At 39.7% G+C, this 13,882-nt stretch overlaps 3 protein-coding genes and 1 long non-coding RNA gene across 4 annotated transcripts; 2 read left to right on the top strand and 2 right to left on the bottom strand.

The window, feature by feature from the left end:
- The first annotated feature begins 398 nt into the window (after positions 1 to 398).
- LOC116932146 (protein-glucosylgalactosylhydroxylysine glucosidase) lies at positions 399 to 4,667 on the top strand. Its single transcript, XM_032939912.2, has 14 exons — positions 399 to 764; positions 1,590 to 1,801; positions 1,879 to 1,995; positions 2,057 to 2,241; positions 2,340 to 2,439; positions 2,497 to 2,615; positions 2,686 to 3,055; positions 3,120 to 3,208; positions 3,269 to 3,359; positions 3,417 to 3,460; positions 3,525 to 3,568; positions 3,627 to 3,993; positions 4,061 to 4,226; positions 4,293 to 4,667. Exons 1-14 carry the CDS (start codon positions 646 to 648, stop codon positions 4,619 to 4,621), a joined length of 2,352 nt encoding a protein of 783 aa, XP_032795803.2. The 5' UTR covers positions 399 to 645; the 3' UTR covers positions 4,622 to 4,667.
- On the bottom strand, positions 4,641 to 7,116 carry LOC116932162 (transcription termination factor 5, mitochondrial). Its single transcript, XM_032939944.2, has 5 exons — positions 6,556 to 7,116; positions 6,122 to 6,353; positions 5,724 to 6,060; positions 5,231 to 5,649; positions 4,641 to 5,171 (listed from the first exon to the last, which is right to left on the bottom strand). The coding sequence occupies exons 1-5, from the start codon at positions 6,704 to 6,706 to the stop codon at positions 4,721 to 4,723; spliced, it is 1,590 nt and encodes a 529-aa protein (XP_032795835.2). The 5' UTR covers positions 6,707 to 7,116; the 3' UTR covers positions 4,641 to 4,720.
- Positions 7,117 to 7,260: 144 nt separating this feature from the next.
- LOC116932155 (malate synthase) lies at positions 7,261 to 10,867 on the bottom strand. The gene is made up of 12 exons (XM_032939933.2): positions 10,523 to 10,867; positions 10,084 to 10,211; positions 9,880 to 10,011; positions 9,585 to 9,794; positions 9,273 to 9,440; positions 9,016 to 9,202; positions 8,816 to 8,956; positions 8,590 to 8,752; positions 8,397 to 8,508; positions 8,094 to 8,259; positions 7,929 to 8,020; positions 7,261 to 7,859 (listed from the first exon to the last, which is right to left on the bottom strand). The coding sequence occupies exons 2-12, from the start codon at positions 10,174 to 10,176 to the stop codon at positions 7,623 to 7,625; spliced, it is 1,701 nt and encodes a 566-aa protein (XP_032795824.2). The 5' UTR covers positions 10,177 to 10,211; positions 10,523 to 10,867; the 3' UTR covers positions 7,261 to 7,622.
- Positions 10,868 to 12,207: 1,340 nt separating this feature from the next.
- LOC116932259 lies at positions 12,208 to 13,362 on the top strand. Its single transcript, XR_006651825.1, has 2 exons — positions 12,208 to 12,596; positions 12,653 to 13,362. It is a non-coding gene; the product is annotated as an uncharacterized LOC116932259 (long non-coding RNA).
- The last annotated feature ends 520 nt before the right edge of the window (positions 13,363 to 13,882 follow it).

Genomic DNA, 13,882 nt, shown 5'->3' with positions numbered 1-13,882 from the left:
AACAAGTCGATTGATTGAAAACCCGTTGCCTACGTAAGCATATCGCGTACGAGTTGTAACAATCGGTTCTTGATCCTTGTTCACGAAAAATATAGCCTGCAACATCGTTCCTTAATGGTTATACAGACTTTGAGGGACAGAAAGTAGCATGTAACTGTAACATCAAATATCGTCGCAATCAAAACAAAAATTTTGTGAATTGTTGATCTCTTTAGCCATATGTCTCTTAGTTTTGTCGTACCATCCGACAGCAATGGAAACAGACAACGGGTGCGCGGTATAGTACTAGGAAAGGGTGGAGCAAGAACAAATAAACAAGTTAGAAATGTCCAACGGTTGAACACTAACAAAGGGGCAAGTATATCTTGTAGGTGCACGCAGATGCTCCATCTAGTTGTGTACAAACCGGCGACCTGAGCGGCAGGGCTTTGATTAAAGGGGGGAAAAAAGAAGGCTTCTAAAAGAATCTTGTCCTGTCGATCCAATGCTATCGCTAGTCAACTTTGAGTTGACAAGGGCCGTCCCATTAGTCTGATTTGTTTAATCTCGAATCGAAGTTTGAGTACGAATCAGTCGACAAGACTATCTGCGCTGGAAATTGTGGTTTCTTTCAAGTATTAGTACAGTCTTTGGTAGAGAAGCATCATGTTTCTTCCCATCGCTCTTCTTCTATTTGGGGCCATCGTCTCGGGGAACCAATCGATGGCCACCGAGTCCAGAGCGGTCGATCTGAGCCTGGACTCACGCATCTTTGAGAGTAACAGGTAATTCCAATCTAAGTTAATGGTCTACGCTAGAACAAAGGGGTGATTAACGTACAGAATACTGTCTAATTTCTAGAAGAAAAAGTTATGGCAATTTGTCGATTGTTGATTGGAACGTAGAAAACCTTAGAAATAAATAAATTCGTGAAATACGTCTCTGGGAAGAGGATCAAATAAAACAAAAGTTAAGAAAGTGTCAATGGTAGCCAAAAGAGATCATAAACTCTACTTATGTCACTGCTAAAAACATAGATCCCAAACATAATTTCATGGTGGAAAAAATTATTTATAGCGAATATCACTGGTCGTTAATTGTTTTGCTTTCGAACCGTCCAGTTTGCGTGTCTAATGAATTCTGCCAAAACCAATTTCGTTATTGAAAATGCTTTGTTCCAAGCCCCGAGCGTGACAGTTCTTCTTCTTACTCACAATTGATGGCCAGATCAATTGATCAGGATGAAGAGTCCTTTCACAAAATCACCCTTAAAGAAAACGAAATATAATCTTTATTTCCGTGGTAACCTAAAAGCTTTGGCCAATCTTCGTGTAAAACAACAAATTGTGTCTTAAACTATCTTGACATTCCTTAATGATCTTTCTTTCTCCCATCGATCGTAGGGTACGTGACGCCTCACGGTAATCGATAAAGATGCCGCTCTTATAGATAAAGATTTGTTTCTTCTTTCTTAATAAACAGAACGTCTAATAGCGGCTGTCGCATGAAAATGCATCAAATCCAAACAATTTTGGAATAATTTTTTCTTAATTCTCCGCAGCCTAATTGTTTCTTTTACTAACTACCTTGTAACTGATTTGATGATGTAGCTTACCAATCGATGAGCTTGAAATGCCTAGCATTGGTAATGGTCAGCTGGCCACTGGTGTATACACGGACACGGTATACATGAATGGACTTTACAACGGGGAGCTGGGCGAATCTCACCGGGCCAGAATTCCATCTCAGATCAACATCCGCATGAGCGTCGGAGCCAACCAAACTGTAACAGACCAACGTTTCATTTTAGATACAGAAAAAGGTAATAGGTTTTTCCATATTCTTTTATTGACAGATTTGTTTAAATATTTACCGATGGCTGATTGCTTTTTCGTTCAGGGATGTTTATCGAACGGGCTGTAGTTGATGGCGCTATCGTGGAACAAAGGACATTTGCTCATCGTCTGATAACTTCCCTGCTCGTCACTCAAATCACAGTTGATTTCAGCCAATCAGGTAATGTCATCATGTGACGTGAACACGCGGCAAAACTTTCTGTCTTGTGTTTTCATTCCAGTCAGCGATTCATTGACGTTATCCTTGTCCGATAATCCTGGCCCCGTTAGCGAAGACATTACCTTCACTCCGTTGCAAAATTATACTCAAGGTCTGGCGGGCAAAGAACAAACTGGGCAAACAAAGGTCGTTGAAGATTCACAGTATCAAAATGGTCTGTCAAACGTCACCGTTATTTATTCAGAAGTTAGTATTCTTATATACGCTATAAATTATTACACCAATTTTAAAATAGCTATAGCACAAAGAAATTAACGCTAATGTCACTTTCACTTTTACGCAAGGTACCGGAGAAAGTAACATTAACCCGGGATAGACCCACAATAACTTTTGTCATGTCAATCGCATCAACATACGCAGAAGCGTCTAGTACTTATTCTTACGGTAAATAACTTTTACTTCTAATTACTATCAACAGAAACTAACCATTGTGTTGCATAGCGTACAATCTAACGCAGTCAAATGATGGCCATCTTGAGCTGGTCAGAACTCACGTCGATCAGTGGAAGAAAATTTGGGATTCTGGAAATATTTTAATGGAAGGCCCTAATTTGGAATTGGTTGGACTTGATCAACAGTTTTCTTTTTTGTTCTACGGCATAACGTGAATGAGATTAACAATTTTCCTAGGCCAAGGTTGTCTGTGGCAGTATGTATTATTTGCTGAGTTCCCTCCCGCACGAGCCGGTTGACGCTAACCGACGACGTTTTAGTGGGTTAAGTCCAGGGTCGTTAGCCAACGGAGCTTTTCTGAAAGATTATCAAGGCCATTCTTTTTGGGATACGGAAACTTGGATGTTCCCATCCGTTCTAATGTTGTGGCCGTACGTGGCAAAAGATTTGTTACTCTACCGCATGAGCAATATCCATGCTGCGCGCGACAGAGCTGTTGGAACAGGTTATCAGGGAGCTCGCTTTCCCTGGGAATCGGGATTTACCGGGGTTGAAGTTACTCCAGATTGCTGCCCAGAGACCCGTGACAACCAACAACATATTACTGGTTAGCACATTCTTCAATAGGAATAGTAAATAATAGTAGTTTAGTGTTACTTACTTCATCAAAGGTGACATTTCTTTCGCAACGAGGCAATACTGGGCAGCTACTGGAGACACCAAATGGCTTAACGGAGAGAACTATAGTTTTCCGTTGGAGGTAAATCGGCTAAAACATTGACATACCTCTATGTGATTTTCACGGATTTTTCGTTTGTAGATTAACGGCTGCAACTTCATCAGGGAAATGGCACAGTTCTGGGCTAGTCGGGCGGAATACAACTCAGCCACAGATCAATACGAAATCAAGGGTATGTTCCAGCACTCACAGAGAAACGCAGAAATAATGAAAATTCAAATTTCCATAGGTGTTATGCCGCCGGATGAAGATCATCCCTATGTTGACAATTCGGTATCACTTTAAATGGCAACACTTAACTGATTTTAAGTTAAATTATACCAAATCTTGAACACAGGTCTACACGAATGTGATAGCGTCCTATTCTATCTTTTTCGCTAAGTAAAAACAGTTTAGATGGCTTTAATCCTTCTTTCAGTTGACGTTTTTTGTGCAACAGGCACGCGGAATGTCAGTGCGGATCGTCGATGACGGGAGACGTACCAGAAACTTGGCTAGACATTGCACGAAAAATTAAAATCCCATTTGATGTTGAACGCAATTATCACCCCGAATTTGATGGTTATCAACCGGGCGAGACTATCAAACAGGCTGATGTTGTCCTTTTAGGTTTTCCGCTTATGTACGTAACTGATCCTGTCGTGAGGCAAAACGATTTGGATATTTACGAGAATGTCACAAGAGTTGACGGGCCGGCGATGACGTGGTCCATGCATGCCATTGGCCATTTGGAATCCGGTGACGAAGCAAGAGGTGCAGCCATGCTCAATCGCAGTTTTCAACCTTATCTTATCGAGCCATTCAAAGTAAACAAGACATTTTTTAAAAAATTATTTGGTAAATCTATTTTAAAACCTTTACTTAATGTCCAAGGTATGGAATGAAGCACAGAATCATAAAGGTGCTTTCAATTTTATAACTGGAATGGGCGGATTTCTTCAGTCAATCCTGTTTGGTTATGCCGGGTTGCGTTTAACAGTTGAAAAATTAACTGCAAATCCAATTTTGCCGCCAGGCATTACCAATTTTACCCTTCAAGGTGAATTTAGAAAGCAATTTTAACCCAAATAATACTTGCCCACTCACTTCTAGGAATCTACTTTAGGGATGGATTATTTGGGCTGTTCATTTAACATTAACATCCAAACAAGCACGGTGGACATCAACTGGATTAGCGGCAGTAGTTGTGATTCTTTAGACGTTGTTCCTGATCAAGTCAAAGAAATGGAATTCAAAAGTTATTCAGCTGGGCGGATGACATTTCCTCGAGGACCATTCACGATCAAACGAAAAACTCCATCAAACTGTCCGCTGCCCGATGCGAACAATAACTTGAACTCTGCCGCGCCGTCTTCAAATTTGAACTTGAATTTTCTGTTGACTACTTTTGTAGCATCGAAGGCCTTGTTGACAAACCTTGTGTCGTGGGAATAATATAAAGAGATCGAAAATAAACGCTGGAAAATTTGTTTTAAGTGAACAATGGCATCTTGCGTTTAACAAAATATCTACAACAATATTCAAGCACAAACTTCAGTTAACCACAGGGCTACTATTTGTTTCACCACGGGCAACACTTTCAGTCTTGTTTTCCGGTGGTTTGGCAAATACACCGTTTCCCGTAAACATAAATTGTTCTTCCAACAGATAGACCACAATTTGAAGGATAGTAGGCTCTTTAATTGTAGTTTCGATTGGTTGCATTTCCGGCCTGGACGGTAACTCATCCAGCTTTTTGGCTACAAGTCCTACTGGATAAAGGACCAAGTGCAGTCCATTGAAGATTTGTTCTTTTGTAAAACCTCTGGCAGCGACAAGTTCCATCACTTTCTTCATATTTTCTGATCCCAATTGCCTTGATTGCGGATGCGATCGCAACATTTCTTTGACGCTTTTGGAAGGCTGTCCTGTGCGGTTGGCAAGATAGCGAAGTGCTTCATCTGACAATCGTAGTTGAGCTCTCTGTTGAATAAGGGCTGAAAAGCTGAAAATAAAATATGAGCATCTTAAAAGACTTTAAAGTTATGACATTTGTTTCTTTACTCTTTTGCTGAACAAGTGCAGGCGCTGAATGTAATTTGCCTTTTATCAATGGCACGAAATGTCTTTACGCGAAGGACAACGGTATCAACATCATCAAACAACTTGGCGAATCTGGGATGGTGAACAAACACACCCAATTCCGGGTAAGGTTCTATTTGTCTTATTTTCCCTTGCAAAACCAACGGATCCTGAACAAGCAAATCTCTAAGGTTATTTCGTATGCAAGCCATTGGTACGCCGAATCTTCGCAAGTTATCCACGTTAGAGTGTAAAGAGGGAAAATCAATTTGACACGTCACTTCAGGGAATTCGAGAAGAAATTGGCTAGCGCTTTGACCCAGAAAATCTTCCCTATACGTAAACATGAAATTTTCTAGACTATCTGAATCGCTTTGTAACAAGGAAGGATTTTTCCATATCTGAAAATAAAAAAAAAAAAAAAATTATTATTAAATAGTGTACTCAACTGTAAATTAGTTAATCGAAACTTTACACTTTCTTGGTCAAAGCCAATCTTTGGCAAAACGCTGACAGTACGCATCAAACGCCGTATGCTTAACGGTAAAGTTTTGATGCCTTCTTCCACCCATTTCAAAACTTCTGGGAAAGATATTTTCCATTTTCGGGCTAGGTAACTGGAAAATACCACATTTCTTACATGTGATATGGAACTACACGGGGTGGTGTGTTGTTCTAAAAGCTGTTCATTTTTCAAGCGCCACGAGGGTTCAGAAACAAGATCCAGCCACCGGGCTTGTACATCAACAGCGTGATCAATATTTGCGTAACTTTTGAACACTCCTATTGGTACTGCCATGAAGTTCTGACAACTGTTGATCAAGGCCCCAAGTAATTGGATGTTAACAAATTTAATGTTTTAAAAACATTTACCTTGCAATTACATCTGCAGTTGCTTTTGTGGCACCACATTCTTGAAGGAACTGACAATTTCGTTGTACTACTGGAGGTGAGGACAGAAATAAATTTGTGCTTTCTTCTCTTTGCCCAGCTACTGGTTTTAAAGATCCAAGGCTTTCAGTTATTTTTGTAAAGTGAGCTAAAGGCTTTTGACCTAAAGCCCTGTCTTTTTTTAGCAAACTTCTAGCTTTTGACATTTTAAAACCTATAAAATATGGAACAAGATAATCATTACTGTAACGTTTCCACTATAAATTGCATCATTTGAAATTAGGATTCAGGGGTTAGCTAGCATTACCAATCTATGCACATGTATGATAATAGGACTTTCTAGCATTAAAATGTAAGCATGCTGTAATGTTATTTACTTGTAAGCATTATGTATGATGATGCAGAGGCTAACTTACCAAGGACATGATGAATAGTTTCAGCTTTCTGTTTCAGCGCAAAACGTGAGTAAGGATCATCCTTGGCGGTCTGTGAGACTTTAGCCACCCCTCTAGAGAAGTGCCTCAACACATTCAAAACTGGTCGTTCAAATAATAAGGGAACATTCATTCTCACTTTAACGCAGTCAATTATAGAAGAAACAGATTATTTTATCACGATATTTCTTAATATTTTTTATTTCGCTACAAAGTATCAAACAGAATCAGAAGCAGACGACATAGAATTTTTTTCGTAAACAAACGCCATCTAGGGGTTTGATAGATAGTTATCTCTAAACGAATAGATCCCCCATAACAGGGACTAGAGGCTAAATAATTCGTTGATCTTGAAAAGAGGTTCTGAGCCAAGTAGGACACTGGGTCCGACTCGATATGTGGCATTGAAACTGGCACATACACCTTTAAGCAATTCTGAAAAAGAAATCCTTTCAGTATTTAAAATTACTGCCAAGAAATGATCGATTATGATGCATATAATGAAACGTTTTCATACGTTATAAATACAAATGTAATTATATTCAAGTAATTAAGCGATTTGCATTTCGATAGTCTCCGAGTGAGAGGTAATGCGATAGGGTTTAAGCTGATGCAGCATAAAAAAAAGTAGAACGGAACCGGCATGTCGGTGTTCGAAAAGAGAAAAGTAGTCCAACAGCATCTGTGTTAGTATCGAATATATATATGATATCTGTATTATCGTATTTATCCGCCAAAATACAGCTAACAACCCATAAAACGATGTTAGTGAATTCCTAATGACACAACCATGAGTATATTTCTAAATAGTGGCAACAAGATGGATAAGGACCGACCGCAAACAGCTGGAAGAAAGTGCCGGTATTCCAGCCTTAATTGTTAAGCGTGACGAACGTCTACGTAATAAGCCACGTTCTACTTCATCTCTAAGTTCCACACTAATCAAGGCTACATTACCCTGACGCATATTGTTCTATCACCAAGCGTCAGATGGTCTCATGTAGTTTCTACATGACGAAAACATGAATCTTTCTTTTTCGGATCGTCACTCACGGCTTGGAAAGCCGACAAGCGTTCAGAAAGCATGAGTGGTTATTCAGGTAAGTTGTTATAAAGATGGGTGGATCTCGGGCAGTCACCAGCTCTTTGAATATCTTAACCGCCATCATTAGGCGATTTTTTTCCACTTCGCCCATGGACACGGACAATTGGTGGCTAAATGAGTCGACTAGATCGAAGACGAGCTGGCGGGAAACACGGGTGCCTTCAACATCTTCCAGAGGTACCTGAACAACAATCTCTTGTTCCATAAAAACAGATTTGATTCGTCATGCCATCTGCCCTATTTTTATTACCCGATGGAAAATCCACTGCCAAACTTGTGAGCGAGATATTTCAGCCGTGGCCGAGTCTTCTACAGCTCCACGGAACGAGAATGTTCCCGATTCTGTATTTTTATAAAAACCGGTTGCTTTTATAAATTCGTTTAGCTGCAAAGTAGAGCATCAGAAAGAACTTACGTCTCAGCCAGGCTTCAATAAAAAGAGTTGCCACTGCTATATTGTGTTCAAGGGCAGAAAGGCTAACCTGGCCAACAGGGACTTTGAGCAAATCAGCGGCGTTTTTCTTGAACGCTGGCAGCTTGATTTTCACTTGATTATCTCCTGAGCAATGATCATTCCAAAGCTGAAATAAAAAATAAATAAATAAATAAAAATACCAACAAAACCAATTAACAAGCAATACGGTAAAAAATAAATAAGCAACACTTTTAAGAAATTGATAGTATTCCATCAAAAAAATTATAAAATCGTGCAACGTACCTTATTAATATGGGGGATAAGTCCAAGGTCGTGAACCATAAAACCATCTAATCCCAGACGAATTTCTTTGAGTTTACTTTCACAAACACGCTTGATGACGTTTTCTCGGTTGCTGCAATGATAAATAACACAAAATATAAGATTCAATGTCAAATAAATCGAAAATATGTCCTTTTTTCTCTCAGAAACCTACTTGGAAGCATCGCCGTCTAAAACTAAAGCGGCCATGCCTCCTGTGGCCAAGGCTCCACGTTTATGGCAAACCTTGATTAATAGTTTGATGTACGAAATCAAGAAGAGTTGATCGATATTAACGTAACGAACACGATCAGATATGACAAATTCGGGTCGACGACCTGATTAGCGAAAAACAATTTAACATCATATTTAACTTCAGAAAAAGAACAACGTTTTTCTACCAAAAAGAGAAATAATGGAAGCCGAGTAATCCCAAATGCCGCAATTCAAACCGATACAATGATGACGTAATTCGTAAAGAATAGACTCCATTTCAAATGTCGCCAAAATGTTTTCTATCAAGACGCAGCTTTTTACGGTGCCTACGACAGAAGTTGCATCACATGTTGAATTGTTTAATATTTCAGAGTACACAGCATACCAAATTTCAACCCTAGTTGGTTTTCCGTCCACGTGAAGATCTGGTCCCAAAGACGGGCTTCCAGGGAACTCTCCACTTTAGACAAGTAGAAAAAGGGACCGGATTCCAAGTCGGCCATGATCCGTGCATTATGATACATGAGAATTCCAAAGTCCAGTAGAGGACCGGGAATTTCACGACCATTGATCTTCCAGGATGAAGTGCGTAAGTGAATACGATGAGTTTGCAAGCTACGAGGCCAAATTTTCTTTGTTTACCATCACGTTGTGCTCCATCATGTTCCATGCTCTTGGACGCAACATCATCACGGGCACTTTGTCCAGAGCGTGTGTTCCGGGCAGCTGATTTCTAACAGCCAGGAAAACGTTATAAAGGCCTTGAAGTTGATTTCGCCACGATGGGCAATGGCCATCATCAAAATCCACCTGACAATTATTGGTTATAAAAATTATGCACAAAGCCTTGCATTTTATGTGACTTTTGCTTTACAACTATTGACGCTTGCGATATTAAAGCGCTTCAATTTTCTGAAAAAAAAAATCGTGATATTTTTACTGCACTAATATTACTTGGATGCCTTGAACATTTGCGTTCATGGCGGCCACCAGCAGATCAGTCCTAGCGGGGCTGATATCACCGAGGTCCAACTTTCTGTTGACCAAACGGCGTGGGAGGGCATCAATCTTCCATCCCTTGGATTTGTTGGGTCTTTTGGAAATAAATTCCGGCATCTTGCCGCTTTCCACGGCGCACCGTCGCAATATTCGCTGACGCAGCACCTGTAAAGGCGGAGAAAGTCGGTTTACGAATTCGTACTGCCACTAGTCATTTGTAAACATTTCACAACAACTTGAAGATTCTTACCTCATCAGCTTTTTTATCAAAGGTTTCAACTAGTTTCACCAAAAACTCTAGGCAATCTTCTGTGAAGAGTAGTGTAATTGCACTTTCCAATCCTTCTGGGGCTGGTGATATTTCAAAAGACTTTTTACTTCCCTATTGCACACACACATTTACAACAATTCATAAAGAAAAAGTGCTGTCTCATGAATTGCTGTGTAACCTCACCAAAAAATCAAATGGGATATTTCCTGGTTTTTTGGGTAGATGAGACAGGATAACCTTCAGCCGATCAGCTGAGCTAGCAGCATTGGTTCCCATCTCCGACAATAAAAGGATTGTTCTGAAGGAAAATACTAATAGAAAAAGAATGAATAATATAATAACATCAATCATGTTAAATTATCTCCTGCAGCATCAAGGGTCTTCCCTTCCTTAGGAAACCGGAAAGGCAGAAATTTTCAAGGTCAGCAATAAAAATAAAAGGCTCTCTTGAGTCTTTAACATATCGTTACAAAACTTTATCTGACGGCGCATTCATCACGTACGCAGCACCGATGGCAGGCTTAAAGACTATGATCGAACGATGCGGAACGATAAACACCAATGCTAATGTGAAATCGGTAAAAAAAAAGAAGATGAACCCACTAATTCTTTGTGTTTTTACCTGTTTTATTTTGTTTGAGACGAGTCTTCAAATTTTTACGCGATTCAACAAGTGTCCATTTCAACACGATCGTCTGCTAAAAAACAACACCATCTTGTGTCGGAATACCTCTTTTTTCGGAATTTCTTTTTTTCTTGGACATTTTCTTTGGTCAGCTGTCGTCCAGTGCTACGTTTCTAACTTTCTAGTGGAACTAACTGGCACGGTTTCAATTCCATATAAATATAAACACCACACACACAAAAAAGAAAGAAAAAATCATTGGCCAAATGGGCAACCAGCACAGTGCTGACGAAGATGGGACAAAGTCCACAAGTACCACCAGTTCCGTTACAGTTTTTCAAAAACAAAATATCAACACAACTTATCATGAGGTTGCACTACGTACCACTACAACGTAGTACGAAACTGTATGACGTCACACGAAACTAGGTCGATTTCTTTTGACCGCATGTTGTCGAAGAAGCAAATCGGTATAGGATGAGGTGTATTACATCACGATTCGACATTCAATTCTTCGCCAAGTAGTTTCTTTTCTAGGAGAAAACTGACAACTTTCTGAATATGATACGTCATTTGATGACGATTATCAAGGTTGTATATTCACGATATCTTCTCTAGACGACAAAATTACCTTTTCGCTCACGCTAGTGGCATTTTCTTTCCTACATATTTAATCAAATGTGACATTTTCAAAAAGAGGATTAAAAGCAAAAAGAAAAGCCAGATTTGAAAGGGGGTCGTCGTCGGGATTGAAAGTTATAACAAACCAGTTACTAAACAATCAGAAAACGATATTTTTTTACTTTATCGTAAAGTCGCGTTGTTTGTGTATTCTGTGCTGTACAAAAAAAAAGGCAAGTCGACCAGATCTCCAAACTGGAATGCTACGACGCAGCACACAGTTTACGTCTCTACGACGCATTATGGTGGATGCTCGTCCCGAAAATATATCGATAAGCAATCGTAAAGGTATATAAATAGATAAAGAAAGCCCACCGATGGCTTGTTTGTGAAAACAAGGTCAAGTCGTACAAGTTCAACGTACGATACATCACAAATTTTGAGAAAAACAACAGAAATATTGAATGACAAAGTAGCTAATGTTTTTGTTTTTTTCGCTCACCAATTGGCCATAGAAGAATTGGGTATTTGCTGACGAGCCCACCGAACATTTGGCCAAAATTTGCGTCACAACATGTCGAAATGGGCGCGGCAGTGAAAACGTCATTGCGTGAATGTCTGCTCGGAAAAAAAAGGAATTTTTGGCGGTTTAATGAGCGATACACGCGTTCGTTTTTTGAAATTTTTTTTTTTTCAAGGCTTTCACGATGAGTCTTTTGTTACCTTGACGTTTCTTTCTTCAGAAAAAGACGAAGAAACTTGTGTCGGCTATTGCACACAAAGCGATTCAAAGGAGGGACCGGATATCTTATTGATACTAGAAAAGAACGGTGCCCATATGGAAGAAATACAAAACCAGGCATAAAAAAAAAAAAAATTATAATAAAAATCTCGTTTTTTTTCGGGTCCCGAAGAAAAGCGTGATTATAAATGTCAAGGTCATAAAGGGTTCTTTTTTTTTTTAAATAATTCAACAGCAATTGTTGGAGGGGAAAGTTTTTTTTTTTTTCTCTTTTCTCGACAGCTGATGCGGGCATGAGTACTAAATGTCCTGCCAGCAGGTTCCTCCTGCCAATTGTGATTTGGCTGTTTGCCAAGTGGGACGGGAGAGTGTGTAAAAAAACTACGTTAAAGAAAAACGAAAGATTTCACTTTCGCCATCCAATGATCTCTCATAGAATAGAGAGTGAGAGACACAACTATGTGTGTTTCAAAGGAACCGGTCAGGAAGATCCGGTAGGGTAAAAAAAAAAAAAAAAACACTTTTATTTTTCCCGCTTTTGCCATTACTATCGAATAATGGGCACGGACGAGAGAGTCGTACACGCCCGAGAGTTTCCACACTTGGGCCAAAATTGTCAAGGATGTGAAAGGAGACCTTGTCGGTTTCTACTTTTTATTTTTTCTGCACAAAAATTGGTGTTTTGTGATACATGAAGTTAACGGTCAAGTATTGACGTCACATATAGCCTCAAACCGGCTGTTTTCTAATTTGCGTGTCTATAGATTTTACTGTTCGGATTCATCTTACACACGGCAGAAAATTTCGATTGGAAGAATAGATTTTAGAACAGATCCTGTCTGCCTGGAGAGGTCAATGCCGTTTACTTCCTATAAGGATATGTAGACCGGATCTAGCCGAAAACAAAAACAACTCTCCTTTTGATTTGTCACGGCCGCAGTTGCGCGACCGTGTTTCTGAATGGCGTAAAGTGGCCATGGAGGACCCCTTTCTTTTGGTAACACACAAAAGGAGTGGTACTAGAACAGGATTTAGCTATCCCTTCCAGCTCGTGAAACCGTTTTCTGATCTTTAGGTCAATGGCAAGTCCGTTTTAAAATTGAACAGATATTCTAAATTCGATTTTCTTTTGTGTAAAATGAACGCATAGACGAGCGAACACGTACGGAATCCGATCCGCGAGGACCTTTCAGCCTACAGGTGTTTCGAACAAAGATGGAATACCCGCCAAAATATATCAATAAGGAAACCAGCCGATCATTAGACGAAATGCTTAACTTTGAATTTAGCTCCAAGGTTTACGATGAGCTTTAAGTTGGATCATTTGTTTACCCAGTTTCGTCTTCAAGGTGACATTTAAAAGGTTTCTGTTGACTGATGAGTGAAAAACAATAAATCAGGTGTGTGGGGACTAGACACAATTGGCTTGTTGTTTTCCCCCCAGGAAGAAGGAAAGGTCGTAAACAAATCTCAGGTGAGCGTGAAGGACAATTTACCTATGTGTTAGGGGTCGAAAGAAGAGGATCCCTGTGAGAGGGGGGATGTATTGTCCAAGGTCAAAACCCTCTTCTTTCTTCGTAGAAATAAACAAGAACTAGGCGTTCTTCAGCTATTCATTTGATGGTTATCAGATGTGCAATGAAAGAAAAATCGAATACACCATTGGGCGCGCAAGCCGATAGCAACGAAGACCAAAGTGAAAGCCGAGATTCACACAAGAACTTTGTACCGTGTTCAGAAAGGATGAACTTCCTCGGTGTATGCTGGTACTCAAGTATCCTGACCCCTCCACATTCACCTTCCGGAGTTTTGTGCTGATTCTTTCCTTTCCCCCCTTTGATATGGCTGTTTCATTTTCAGACAGTATTTTTTTTTTTTTTTTAAGATAGCACACGTAGCACACGCACCTTTGAACTGTCGGTTGATATATTGGATGGTACCCGGTTTTAACTAAAAAGTCAGACTTCCGCCATTTTTTAATCGTTGGAAAGATA

This window comes from Daphnia magna, linkage group LG10 (assembly GCF_020631705.1).
Source record: "Daphnia magna isolate NIES linkage group LG10, ASM2063170v1.1, whole genome shotgun sequence".
Classification (NCBI taxonomy): domain Eukaryota; kingdom Metazoa; phylum Arthropoda; class Branchiopoda; order Diplostraca; family Daphniidae; genus Daphnia; species Daphnia magna.
This window is presented reverse-complemented; position numbering and strand designations above follow the sequence as displayed.

Bases quoted from the DNA above. Each gene is read 5' to 3' on its own strand.
- LOC116932146 (XM_032939912.2), top strand. From the start codon at position 646: ATGTTTCTTCCCATCGCTCTTCTTCTATTTGGGGCCATCGTCTCGGGG. The intron at 3,360-3,416 runs GTATGTTCCAGC...AAATTTCCATAG, and splicing joins AGATCAATACGAAATCAAGG to GTGTTATGCCGCCGGATGAA. The intron at 4,227-4,292 runs GTGAATTTAGAA...AATCTACTTTAG, and splicing joins TACCAATTTTACCCTTCAAG to GGATGGATTATTTGGGCTGT.
- LOC116932162 (XM_032939944.2), bottom strand. From the start codon at position 6,706: ATGAATGTTCCCTTATTATTTGAACGACCAGTTTTGAATGTGTTGAGG. The intron at 6,354-6,555 runs GTAAGTTAGCCT...CATATTTTATAG, and splicing joins AACTATTCATCATGTCCTTG to GTTTTAAAATGTCAAAAGCT. The intron at 5,650-5,723 runs GTAAAGTTTCGA...TTTTATTTTCAG, and splicing joins TTGGCTTTGACCAAGAAAGT to ATATGGAAAAATCCTTCCTT.
- LOC116932155 (XM_032939933.2), bottom strand. From the start codon at position 10,176: ATGGGAACCAATGCTGCTAGCTCAGCTGATCGGCTGAAGGTTATCCTG. The intron at 9,795-9,879 runs GTAAGAATCTTC...CCGCCTTTACAG, and splicing joins TTGATAAAAAAGCTGATGAG to GTGCTGCGTCAGCGAATATT. The intron at 8,957-9,015 runs GTATGCTGTGTA...CTTCTGTCGTAG, and splicing joins CCAACTAGGGTTGAAATTTG to GCACCGTAAAAAGCTGCGTC.